The following is a 13,696-nucleotide window of genomic DNA, read 5'->3' as shown; positions in this document are numbered from 1 at the left end:
ACCCTGAGCCCACGTTCAAGGAATAGCAGGGTTGTCTGGCCCCTGCCCTGTCCTTTTGCCCTCCTACCAGGGACTTCTCCTAAGAACGAGGCAAGTAGATAGTGCCATGATATCACTAATAGGGGAGCAGACTGACGGCCAGAGAGGTCAAGTGACCTGCCCAAGGTCACACAGCAGAGCTGAGGTCTGACATTTGAACCTGTGTTTAGCTGACTCCAAAGGCTTTGCTTTTATATATGCTTTTTTAAAAAGGGCTCTTCATTATGAAAACCTCCAGACATATGCAAAATGAACAGACTTACACAATGAGTCCCACACAGCAACAGTGACCAGCATTCTGCTATTCTTGTCTCTCCTGTACTTCCCCCCTCTTTCCACACAATCTCTTATCATCGTTGTGGTTATTAGTTTCTTATTTCTTTTCTTTAGATAAAATGTAGGTACACAGAAATGCATAACTCTTGCAATTAGTAAAATGTACTGTACTTAATTAGTACAATTTTATACATGCGGTTATATTTTTTTGTGTGTTGCCTCTATTTTCTTACTTTTCTAACTAAACAGGTAGTTTTTATAATAAGGAGGGAAAAAACAATAAAATGATGATAAAAATGTTTAAGATGTTCCTTTGGGCATGTGCCCTGTCCCTTTCATCCAGCTCTAAGGCCTCAAGACATTCCCCCCACAAATTTACTCTGTACTTTTTCACACACCCCTCCTGAGAAACTGGATCTCCTAGGACCCTACCCACTAGCCCACCAGGGGAAGGACAGATGGCCTGCTAGCAGGAGGAGGGGCCTCCGCACACAGGACCCACAAACATACTGTGTTTCCCTGAAAGTAGACCTAGCTGGACCATCAGCTCTAATGTGTCTTTCGGAGCAAAAATTAACATAAGACCCGGTCTTATATTACATAAGACCGGGTCTTATATTATAGTAAAATAAGACTGGGTCTCATATTAATTTTTGCTCCAAAAGACGCCTTAGAGTTGATGCATTAGGTCTTATTTTCGGGGAAACACGGTAGCTGGGCCAAGGACAAGCTGCCCTAAATCCAATCCCTGCCTCCTCCTGGGGAACCACAACACTGTCTGGTTCCACAAAAACCTCCATCTTCAAGGGGTGAGTAAGGGGCTCTCTGGGCCCCCCCTGAGTCAATGCAAGTCTGGGCGAGGCCCTGCTAACCTGCTGGGAGAGGCTGGCCTGGGGAGGGGTTGCCAGGCAACCAGCCTGAAGCTCCTCCCAGGGCAGCTGTGGGTGGCCACGTTGCCCTGGAACCAGGTGGCAGCGTCCCTTGAGCCTGGCCCAGGCAGCTGCTCCCAGCCCCGCCCTGCTTCCTTGGGGCCTGCAGGACCCCTGGGGCCCTGTCCTTGTTTCTCAGGACCAGGACAGCTGGTGCCTCTGGTCACAATGAACACTGTTCTCTTCAGGTAAGTGGCTCCATGCTGGTGCTGGTCCTGCTGGCAGGGAGAATGAGCAGGGTTTTCAGGGCCTGATGTACCAACACAGATGGGGCAGCTGGGATTGCTTGGAAGGGGTGGAGGGTGGGGTGATAAGGATCGGCTCCCTCTCACACCACACCCACTGCAAGGTTGAGGGATCACAGAGGCTTCCAGAATCTGGTCTCTGTTTCTCCAGCACTACTGCCCACAGCTCTGGGTAGCCAAATTCCTAGGGTCCATTTCCACCTTCCCTCGCTGGAAAACCCCTCTTCATGCCCCAAAAATGTCCCACCAGGCATCACCCCTTCTGTGGGTTTGTCCTGACCCCACTGCCTCTGGCCTCATTCTATCACCGCTCCCTGACAACTCACTGAGCCCTCATCCCATTGTTTCTATGCCTGGTTCCTCTGAGCGTGGCAAATTCGAGGGTGTCTCTGCAGCCCCCTGGGCCTCACTCCCGTGGATTCTGGTTCACAAGTCTGGGCTGAGGGCCTGGGAAACTGCATGCTTAACTTGGGCCTCAGGTGATTCTGATGGAGGGGGTTCCAAGGACCCCACCTGGAGGAACTGATACTTCAGATAGCTGTGTGATCTGGAGCAAGAGACCCTCTCTGGGCCTCAGTTTACTCATTTTAAAATGGTGATAGTAACAGAGCCTTACTTACGGGTAATGCCTGTGGAATGTTCTGCAAACTGGGAAGTGGTGAATGAGTTAGGATTTGTTAGGAGGAGGACAAAGGGCCCTCCTCAGAGTTTCCAGCTTTAGGGACGTGATTGGAGGGCTGTGCAGGGGACTTTGGTCAAACGGAGAAGCAGGGGCTGCGCTAGAGAGGGGCCGGGAGGGAGGTGAGTACCAGAGGCTGTTTAGGGACGACGAAATTCAGCACGTCCTCCACTCATTCCACACCCTTTCACTGAACACCAGCAATGGATAGACCCCAGGCTGGCAGCACAAAAAAATGAGGCAGTAGGCTCCCATCCCACAACATTGAGAGTGACAGAAACCAAGCACAGTAGGAAGTGATCAGGGACACGCAAGAAGAACAAACTAAAGCTTCAGGTTGGGGGCGGGCGGCGGGGAAGTTGGGCATAAATGGAGGGAGCACGGGATTTTGAAGCAGTAAGACTCCGCTGTATGACGCTGATGGGGGATACAGGGCATCAGGCCTTTGTCAGAAGCCACAGAACGCACAGTGCCAAGAGTGAACGCTAGTGTAAAGTATGCATTTTAGTGAATAATAACGTGTCATCACTATCGGCTCATCTTTTGTAACAAATGTCTCCAAGTCATGCAAGAGGTTACTGACAGAGCAAAGTGGGTATGCTGGGGGAGGTGGTACACGGGAAATCTCTGTACTTTCCACTCTGTTTTTCGGTACACTTAAATCTGGTCCCCAGAAAGCTCATTAATTTTAAAAAAGGCTTTGGGGTTCAGAGAAGGGAGAGAAATTTGACAGCTTGGGTAAAAGTTAGAATTGGAGGAATTTCAGAGGGAAGAGGCCATGGCAGCTAGGGAATAAGGAATAATTCTGCCAGGGAGACAAAAGGTCCTCTAAAAGGTTGCAGGGAGGGAGAAGGCCCGGTTTGGAGCCACACACCCCTTGGCATTCCCGCCTGGCCACGGGGCAGCTCTGTGACCCAGTGAGTCTCCTGCATCCAGTTTGATGGGCTGACACCTAACCTTGAGTATTGTCCCAGGGACCAGATGTCGGGCACGGCGCTTGCCACCTGTGAGAAAGGTGGTGGGTGGGTGAGCCCTGTGTCACTGCCCAGACGACCCCTCAGGTCCCTGCCTTCCCAGGGACAGCCAGGTGAGGGTGATGGAGAACACAGTGAGCAATGCTGAGAAGTACTTTGGCCAGTTCTGCTCGCTACTGGCTGCCTACACCCGCAAGACGGCCCGGCTGCGCGACAAGGCCGACCAGCTGGTCAAGCAGCTCATTGACTTCGCCAACACTGAGAACCCTGAGATGCGGGTCACCCTGAGGAACTTCGCCGAGGACCTGGCCAAAGTGCAGGATTACCGACAGGCCCAGGTGAATGGACCTGACCCCATTGCCAGGGTCGGGTCAGAGGGTTGGAGCCGCCCTGTGGGAGCCACAATCCATATACATCTCCTCCCAAGGTGTCCCCAGAGGTTGGACACTTAACACTATTCCCTCCCTAGATGTGCGTGTGTTGAGGGGGGGAGGGAGGTCACATCTCCCTTTACAGGACTGGGAGCCAGGAGGCTTTGCAGAGTTTGATGAAGGGTGGACAAGGCAAGAAGACCCAATAAGTCAGTTCTAAGGGCTGCTGCTGTGGGCTCCCGAGTCCCAGGCAGGAGGCACATTCCCCAAGGCCCAGAGGGCCTGGAGACAGGACAGACATGCTGGGGGCTGAGGCTAAGGAGTCTGCAGCATGTTAGGAAATCATTAAAAACAAAAATCTCCTGCCAGCCCAGAACACTCCTCTCTGTGATTGTCGAAAAGAACAAAATAGCTTTTCTACTGAATGAGCATTAAACCAGACAGGCAATCCGATTAGTGACTAGTGATGGTAAGGAGAGACAGAAACCTCACTCCCCGCACAGCCAGGCCAAGAGAAGCCCTCCCATGCACATTCTCCAGACCGGTGATAACTTGTGGTCAGGTGAGGGGACAGCACCATTTGTCACACAAGACTTCCTAGTTCCACTTGGTGATGGGGCGGCCCCCTGTATTAACTAATTACTGTTATCCAAAGGAAAAGGAAAATCTCTCAACATTTCTATGACAAGCAGGTGGTTATAGCCTGGAGCCGGGCACCAGGGTGAATCTCCTTAGCTACCATCACTTTGAAGCTTACCTTTCAAAGATATGACTACCCTTCCTGGGTTGTAAAACCAGCAAGAGGTTTCTTTAGCTTTTAAAAAGGTTTAGCTCTGTCTCAAAGGGACAGAGCATGGAGTCACAATGGCATGTTTTCTAAAAGAAATGCTTTAAGGCAAGGGATGGGAAGTCGCTTTCCCCTTTGGCACCTGGGAGAATTCATTCTTTTAGATTTGTGTTTACCTTTCGAGGGTCATAAGCCTTGGTGAAGGAGCAGGGGCTCGGTGGGGAGCGCAGCTCTCTTGGCTCAGCTGGTGAGCCAGAGTTTTCGGGGGAGGCCATCCTCAAGGCATCAGCCTGACCTGGGAACTTGTTAGAAATGCAGATTTTCAGGCCACACCCTGGACCTGCTGCTGAGTCACAACAGGGTTTTCAGGAGCCCCTTGGGGGGCACCCCTAGGCCTGCTCTAGTGTGACACGTGAACAATGCCGGGAGCAGGGTAAGCACTTCCTCAACATTAGCTTTAATTGTGATTATTACTATTACTGATGTTTATTAAAATGCCTAGTATTAGGCTTGGCATGCAGGCAGTAGCTCAGCGCGTCCCCCTCGCCCCCTGCTGCGGATCCCAGGCTGTTCTGTGTCCTGAGAGGGTCTGTCTAGCCCCCGGCAAGATCCTAAGGCAGTTTGGAGAACGGAATTAGTGATGGGTCTCATGGAGCTGACATGATGTCCTGGGTGGATACAGTCATTACAACCATTTTACAGGCGAGGAAACAAGGCTCATCAAGATGAAATGAATTTCACGAGCCCTTGGGAGGCAGAGCCCTGAGCTAGACCAGTATGCCCAACCCTGAAGGGTGAGGGTGCCCCCCCCCCCACACACACACACAAGCTCCTACCATGAAGCTCCGTGTGTGTAGACGGCTCTCTATACATACAGGCTGGAGGCCATGCAGTCACCAGGCATCTCCCTGGCCCTGCCTGCTCTGATTCTCCCCCAGGTCGAGCGGCTGGAGACTAAGGTCGTCAACCCCCTGAAAGTCTATGGGACGCAGATAAAGCAGACACGGGTGAGCAAGGGCACTGCAGACCGGCTGGGTTTGGATGACAGAATCCCTAGAAAACGGCCCTCCTTCCTTCTCTTAGGCCGAGATCAAGAAATTCAAACATGTCCGGAATAATGAGATCAAACAACTGGAAAAGCTGGAGAAACTGAGGCAGAAGTCGCCTTCCGATAGGCAAATGATTGTATCCTTCCCTGGATTTGGGCCTGGGGCCTCTGGCCCAGGGTGGCCACGGCGCCTTCTGGTGGGGGCTGCTGGTTAACCTGGCTCCTTAACAGCGCTTTTCTCAGTCTCAGGTGAGGGCCACATGTCTGTCTGGGCAAGATAGAATTGCACACAGGTAATGAATGACCTCACAAAACGGCGAGGTGAGCTTTTCCTTGGGCAGGTGTGTGCTGGACCCTGAGCTTGGGATGAGAGAGTCGGGGGTGGGGTGTGGGGGGAAACTGGGGCCAGGAGCCCTGGGCTCTATCTCATCGCTGACACTATTCAGCAGGTCAGCAGTCACTCCCCTTCTCACGTTACCTATTTAACACTCCCTCCAGGTAGGCACTTCTAGATGAGGAAATCCAGGCTAAGAATGGTAACTTCTCCAATGTCACACGGGTGAGTTAACAGGCCAAACCTGAAACTCAGCTGAGGCACCTGACTCTGAAAATCCAGGTTCTTCATGTGCCTGTGTAGTCGGGTCATATAGATGTCGATCGAAGGAACCAAGGAATTAATTACCTAAGAGTGTTCCAAAGGCTGGAATTAATTATTGTCTAACGTGAAGCACCTGTTGTAATAAAAGCTCAGCTAGTACCCACTGTTGAACTCTTACAAAAATCCTCCAAAGCAGGTCTTATTACTGTCCCATTTATAGGCCAGGAAATTGAGGCTCAGAGAGGTTAAGTGAGTTGCCCAAGGTCACACAGCTAGCAAGCAAGTCTGTCCAAGCAGCACCATGCCCCTTTAGCGATGGTTCTACTTGGCCATTCCTTTGATGACCAAATTGGCAAGAAATACCCATGAGGCAGGAGAGCTGGCCCACAAGCAGGGCAGGAGACAGAATGATCCAGAATGGAACCACTGCTGATACTTTTTATCACCGGGGCAGGCAGAGACTAGTGTGCAGAGGGCCTCGGTGGATGCCAGCCACACCACCCACCAGCTAGAGGAGACAGTGGACGCCTTTCAGAAGCAGAAGCTGAAGGACCTGCAGGTAGGGGTGGTCGGTCCTTTGTTGGAGGTACTGGGGCCTGCCCCATGCGTGTGTGTGTGTGCAGGTTTCCCCTGTGTGAGAGTGTGCACACATGTGTATGTGTGTGTGATCGTGTATGTGAGCTTGTGGCCACGCAGCTCCAGGACAGTTAATCCCGGTCTAATCCTGGCTACAGGGGTAAGAGGCCGGCTGCTCAGGGCAGCTGTCCTGCACAGCTGGCCTGCCCGGAAGCCAGCATTCAGCAGCCCTGCCCTCTCAATACCCAGGCCCAGCTCCCCACCAGGAGAACTTGGCAGAGTTTATCTCCCCGGGCCCCTTTCGTTTCCACACAAGGACCCACATGACTTGGCATGACTTCCTCCATGAAGCTGTAAGCGCATGGGCACTTCCCTCCTTCCCCTGGGTGCTACCCCACTGCAACCCAGAACCCTGGGCCCAGAGCCTGGCCCCTTCTTATAAGAGGGCCTCAGAACATTGGGATCTTGAAGAACAAGCTGATCACAAAGGCCCCTCACCCACTTGACCCCTCTCTAGTCCATTTACCAAATTGCAGCCCCAAGGATCTCACAAAAGGCAGCTCCAATTTGTCACTCCTGGGTTCCACACAACCCCGTGGCCTCCCTTGTATAAGGATAAAGGCTGAAATCCTCCCCGAGGCTCCCGAAGCCCCATCCCAACCCTCCAGCCTCATCATGGACACACCACTCCAGGCTCAAGTGCACTGAGCCCCTTGGTACCTCAGGGCCTTTGCACAGGCTGTGCCCTGTACCATGAAGTCTCTGCCCTTACTCTGCCTTGAGATATAACACTCCTCATCCCTCAGGAAACTCGCCTGACCTCCAGAGTGGTCCAGCCCCATGGTTGATACAATGCTCTGCTCCCTCCGGGGGCAATTAGCCCAGTGGGATAGATTAATTGTATCTTTAATTCACTCATTAATCTAACAAACGTTGAATACACATCTATTATGTGCCAGTCACTATGTCTGAAGCTGAGGACACCATAGCCAGCAAAGTGAGGCCCCTGTCCCCATAGAGTTAACACCCTGCCTTGCCACAGGCCCCCAGTGTGCCACGCGCCACTCATCAGGGAGAGGACGGCATAGTGGAGAACTTGCTGTCCCATGCCTGCCTCCCACACCACATGGCCACAAGGCAGACCCCTGCATGTCATGTCCCCTGCTGGGTCTCGGGCACCAGGTCCAGGGCTTGGCACTTAGCGGTACTCAGTAAATATTTGGGAAATGCATGAATAAATGAACAAATACACAAGTGAGTGAAACAGTGGTAATTAGTGCTCCAGCATCCACCCTGTTTTCCCGAAAATAAGACCTACTCGGACAATCAGCTCTAATGCGTCTTTTGGAACAAAAATTAATATAAGACTGGGTATTATATTATATTAGACCTGGCATTATTATATTATATTATATTATATTATATTATATTATATTATATTATATTATATTATAGACCCGGTCTTATATTATAGTAAAATAAGACCGGGTCTTAGATTAATTTTTGCTCCAAAAGACGCTTTAGAGCTGATTGTCTGGCTAGGTCTTATTTTCAGGGAAACACGGTATGTTGCAGGCAGGACCTAAAACCACCAGCTGACCTTTTTTAACCCCTGATGTTTGTGAGGCCGGAAAGCCCGGCTCCACGGGGTGCCCAGTCAGAGCATACAAGATTCTTAGCGCCCCTCCACGGTAAGGGCCCAACAGAAGCATGCGGTTTAAAGTGGGCACCTTTCCACTTTTGGGGTTAACTTTGTAAGAGAAGCTTATCCAAACCACCCCCTAAAAAGCCTTCCAAATTTTAAGAGAGAAAATCCAGACCTTGAAATAATGATTACCACTATATTGGTTTTAGCTCACACTTCTAATAAAATGATTCCATTTGCAAAATAGCTCTCCAGCTTATATAAAAGAATGTAAATAACGCTTTCATACAGGGGTTCACATACCTGAGTGCGCATCAGAAGTCACCTGGAAGGCTCCTTAAAAATGCAGACGATGGGCCCACCTTGGATTCCCATTGGATGGGTCTGGGTGGGATGGAGAATTGGCATTTCTGACACGCTCCAGTGCGGGGTCGGGGGCTAGTGCTGATGTGGGGAGCACGGGCTGAGGGCTAACTGAATCTCTGTGAACTGGGGCCACCCTATCCCTAAAGTTCAGGTAAATAAACTGGGGCTGGAGAGGACAAATCATTCCCCAGGCCCCATACCAGCAACGGCAAGATGAGGCCTTGACCCCACTTCTTGATTCACAGCTACTATCACCAGCACTGCCTCCCAGGGGCAGGAGAGCAGGAGGCAGGAGGCAGGTAATTCCATGAGTCTTGGGCCCGTCTCCTCTTTCTTCTCCCAGGGTGCCTTGCAGACTTCCTCTGGCCCACCTCTCCCAGGTGCTTCCCATGTTACCTGAAGTGCCCTGTTTCCAAACTGCAGGCTCCTCCCCCAGCACTAAGCCTGTGTCCTGGTAGGACTCCACACACAGTGGGAGCTTGTGCCAGCTTCCCCCCCCACACACACACAGTAGGAGTCTCCTCCCAGGCCTGACACACAGTAGGAGTTTGCACTAGGCTTGCACACAGTAGGAGCCCCCACCGGGGCTGAACATGCCGTAGGAACTCTGTAAGAGCTTTCTGAGCCAACACAAACCATCTGATCAAAAAGAGGCCAACGTCTTTATCACTAATTACGTTTTGACAAGCCAACTCGTCAGGCTGGGGGCCACTGGGCCGAGCAATGTCAATCAGCAGCAACCCCTCCCTATCCTGGAGGACCCACTCACAGCCCATGGGTGACAGAGGCTGAAGGTTTGTAGCCATCAACTTTTGCAAACACCTGTCCTCAACATGAGAGAAGCAAAGGCTGAGTGCATGAGCCCAGGTTGACAGAGCAGAGAAAAGGATGCCCCTCAAAAAGTCCTTGCTGAGAAACAAGGCCTCTACATTTCTGGAACAATCCCTGCGCAAGGCAGCTTTTGAATGGGGATGCGTTATCTAGTCAAACAAACACAAATTAAAAATAACATACTGACCAAGGACCTGTCCCATAAGAACAACCTACATCCCTCAGCCCCCAGTCTGTCTGCGGGGTGTCACATGCAGGGTGACTGACCCCAGGACTCTCCTTCTGAGAGTATTCTTTTTTTGGGGGGGGGGCTTCTCTCCCCATAGAAAATTTTTTCGGACTTTGTAACTATTGAGATGGTCTTCCACACGAAAGCAGTGGAGGTGTATTCCAGCGCCTTCCAGGCCCTGGACAACTATGACCTGGAGAGAGATGTAGAGGTAGGTGACACACGCCCTAGGTTCTGTTTGGTGGCCCTGTGGGGCTGAAGTCGGTTAAGGTTCTGTCTTGATAGAAGCGGTTTCTGTTGGCAACATTTTGCAATTTTTATAATATCGAAGGCTCATTTTGATGAACTATTTTAAACATCTGCCTCTGGGTGTCCAAACCTAGAGCTGGGGAATTTCCACACACGTTCTCTCTGGAATATCTATGTGTCTGTCATCACTTGGGTGTTTAAATCCAAACAAATGAGTCAACAACGACAAAAAGCCTCTCCAGACTGACGACGCTCAGTATTGTTTGGATATAGACAGGGTGCTTGTTCCCCCCCAACCTGAGCGGATGAAAATCCAGCATGCACTGTCTGAGTGACTATCGCGCCCGCACCACACCTCGGGGTGTAAAACAGCAGTCACTCGTGATTTCCGATTGTGGCTCTGAGGCGGACAGGACCGGCTCCAGGTCCTCATTTGCACCGGGTTTCGGTCAGGAGCTGGGGCTGCAGTCCTTTCACGGGCTTCTTCACTCATGTCTGGTAGATGACGGCTGTCGTCGGGGGTCCAGGCCAGGCCACGTGATTTGCAGAGCTCAGTGGAAAATGAAAATGTAGGCCCTCTGTTCAGCAAGTATTAAGAATTTCAAGATGGTGACAGCGGGTTCCTTCTGAGCTTGGGGCCCTGGACGACTGCAGGGGCCACACACCCACAGAGCCTGTCCTGTCTGCGTCCTCAGTGGGGCCTGCAGCCCAACACCTACCTGTGGCCACTCCACGTGGCACGGGCCTGGCCACTGGTCTGAGATTGATCATCTGAGAGAGCCAGGCAGAACCTGTATCACCTTGTATGACCTAACCTTAGAAGAAACTTAGTGTCGTTGCTTCTGCCACATTCTGTTTCTTACCAGTGAGTCACTACGCCCCATTCAAGGGGAGAAGTGAATTCCAAGGCTTTGTAGATAAACTTTAAAACCACCCCATGAAGTTAAAGGCAGATGGAAGGCGCTCTTGTGCATTCAATCATCTCTGTGATACTCCTTTAGGGGTAAGAGTGGCCTCTCCTTTTCCCTGTGCGGCTACGGGCATGTTACCTAGCCTCTCAGGGCCTCCGTCTATAAAACAGGACGACATGCCCACTGACCCGGCGGTTGTGGACCCCGTAGAATAACGGACAGGAGGCGCTCAGAGAGGTCGGTGCAGGTGGGGGCTCCTGCAGTGTTAGCTGAGCACTGGCCTTGGCACCATCTTCCCTTCCCACCCACCCCCTCTTTGTTTCCTGATTGGATCTAACCCACCTGGGTCTCTCCTCGTCAGGATTTTAGAGCCAAGATGCGTGGAGTTCGTGGGCATTACAATGCTCAGCCGCTCACGGATACCACCCCCTCAGCAGCCCTCCCGTGGTCTCTCCCAGCCCAGGTGAGCACTAGGGGTGGGGCTGTCAAACCTGTGACAAAGTGAGACAAAGTGAAGTGACCTCGGGGAGGCCTTCTGAGAACATGGGTTGGAAACGAGTCGCTGCGAAAGAGGCGCTCCTGGAGGACTGGGGAGGGCTGCTGGCCAGTCTGACCTGGACTTGCCTGGAAGAGGAATCAGTAAACCTCGGAACCCAGGGGTGCTGCCGCCACGTGCCCCGAGCGCCCCCTAGAGGCATCCTGCAGTATGTCCCCTTGAGAAGAGGGCTCTGGAAGGCGCTCTTCCGCCTCCTAGTGCTTGTCCCCTTGGGTGTCAGAAGCCAGCATTTCTCAGACTTTAGGAAAGTAATACGGTGCATGTGCTACGGTGACCTCACGAGCCCAGGGAGGCTTGCGATCAGGCACATTTATAGTTCTGCAGGGAAACCTCTGAGAATTTAGCCAAGTAGCTGAGACTCTAAGCACCCTCCAGACAATAGGGTAGGTTCACTCACTCAGTGGGTGGGAGGCGAGGCAGGAGCTTGCCCCACAATGTGTGAAGGGGGTACGGGGTGTCTCTTAGCTTTCTGAATAATTCTCTCTAAAGGCAGGGGAGCAAGTACAGCCCCCAGCCAGGCTGCCTGGGTCCACACCCACTGCTCCAAGCTGAGTGACATTGGGAAAGTTCCTTAACCTCTCTGTGCCTTAGATTCCTTACCTGCAAAGAGGGTGGGGGGGCGAATAACAGTACCCCCTCATAGGGTTGGACAAATCTACACGAAGCACTTAGAAAATGCTCGATCACTTGTGGCCTCATTATCACTGTTGTTGCTGTGATGATGATGATTGATGATGATTTAGAGTGACCAGAACATCATACGGAGCCAGAGGAGAGAAGAGGAAGCGCGTGAAGACCATCCTGCCGAGGAGGACCCCGTGGAGGACCTCAAGGGACTGGGCCGGGACTCCATCAATAGGATGAGAACTCCCCAGGTGGAAAAATAGGGTCCGCCCCTGAATGCTCAGGGGGCTCTGCTGTGTACCCCCAGCAAGTCTCATGTCCTCCGAGCCTCAGCTTCCTCACCTGACAACGGGGACAATATTACTCACCTCGCAGGTCGCTCTGGGGATCACTGTGCCTCGCGTGGTGCCTGATGCATAATAGGTGCTCAATAAATGTGGGGTGCACCCCAAATTGACTTGGGCTGGCTCTCATTTCTCACCTATGACCTGGGGATTCGGGTGTTTAAACCCTGTGTGCATGTCAGCGTCCAAATTCCCTCCTTTTATAAGGACACAAGCCCCACCGAAGTAGGGATCCACCCTATCTAGTATGATCTCATTCTAACTAATTACATCTGCAGAGACTCTGTTTCCAAATAAGGCCACGTTCGGAGGCCCTGGGAGTTAGGACTTCAATGTATAAGTTTGGGGGGGAGAAATGTTTCACCCCATAACACGTGAACATGATATGCAGGGATGACCTTGGGACGAGCAACACATCACAAAAGTCCAGGGAGGTGGAGGGGTGAGGCAGGTGAAGGTAGGGGTGGGTACATGATTTTCTCATCAGCAAAGTGGGGAACACAAAACCTTCCTCATGGGATCACTGCAGGATTAATGTCCTCACCACGGTGACTTTTATTACCCCAAATCCAGGTCCCTGTCACCTCCTCAGGGAAGCCCACCCTGATTCCACCCAGGAGAACACTCCAAAAATAACTAAAATATTCTGTATTTTCTGTATAATAGATAAGTTATAGAATAACATATTCATTGATATAGTACATATAGTCACATTTTAGACTATATATTTTCTCTTATACTTCATAACTGTAAGCATATGTATGTGCACACACACACACACACACACACACACACACACACAAATGTACTTTTTTTAACCTCAGCTCTGTTGCAACCCCACTGCTAGTTTCTAAAGGAAAATAACCTGTTTATTCATCTGGTGGTCCCAGAGCCTGATGGTGCCTGGCAGATAGTAGGTGCCCATTAAATGTGCCCTCTGGCCCAGTGCACCCAGAGACCAAATGTTCCTAAGTACAGGGTTGGATAGTTGGCCAAGAGCCTTCTCCTGCACTATCTCCTTGCGGGGTAGCGGGGGGGGGAAGGGGTTGTCACTTGGAAAGTGGCGACAAAATTTCTACTCTTTTTTGGGGCCCCCAGGTGGGAGGTCGCATGGGCAGGGACAGAAGGAGCATGACTTTTGGGGTCTCTATGAACTACTGGATTGACTGTCTTCCTCCCTGTGCCTTTCTTGCTTTTCGCTCCAAGTTACTGAGAGCAAACTCACCCCACGTCTCCCTGAGCAATCCGTGAAGATACCTGAATATGGGAGAAGAGAGCAGTCACTTCTCATGACATTAAAAAATGGCTTCATGAGTAAGACCCTCGTCCCACATATGGGAAGAGCTGAGATGTTTCTTTAAGAGGAGCACAGCGTTTCTGGCACTGTGGCAGGAGGGAGCCTGGTAGCACGCTGTCGAC

At 51.5% G+C, this 13,696-nt stretch overlaps 1 protein-coding gene across 1 annotated transcript; it reads left to right on the top strand.

Moving 5' to 3' along the window:
• The first annotated feature begins 1,288 nt into the window (after positions 1-1,288).
• Positions 1,289-12,389, top strand: CIBAR2 (CBY1 interacting BAR domain containing 2). Its single transcript, XM_081031481.1, has 10 exons — positions 1,289-1,432; positions 3,246-3,480; positions 5,239-5,307; positions 5,384-5,485; positions 5,592-5,610; positions 5,861-5,907; positions 6,401-6,505; positions 9,691-9,804; positions 11,115-11,216; positions 12,053-12,389. The coding sequence occupies exons 1-10, from the start codon at positions 1,413-1,415 to the stop codon at positions 12,194-12,196; spliced, it is 957 nt and encodes a 318-aa protein (XP_080887607.1). The 5' UTR covers positions 1,289-1,412; the 3' UTR covers positions 12,197-12,389.
• Positions 12,390-13,696: the final 1,307 nt, after the last annotated feature.

The sequence above is a fragment of the Rhinolophus hipposideros genome, assembly GCF_964194185.1.
Source record: "Rhinolophus hipposideros genome assembly, chromosome: 21".
NCBI lineage: Eukaryota > Metazoa > Chordata > Mammalia > Chiroptera > Rhinolophidae > Rhinolophus > Rhinolophus hipposideros.
This window is presented reverse-complemented; position numbering and strand designations above follow the sequence as displayed.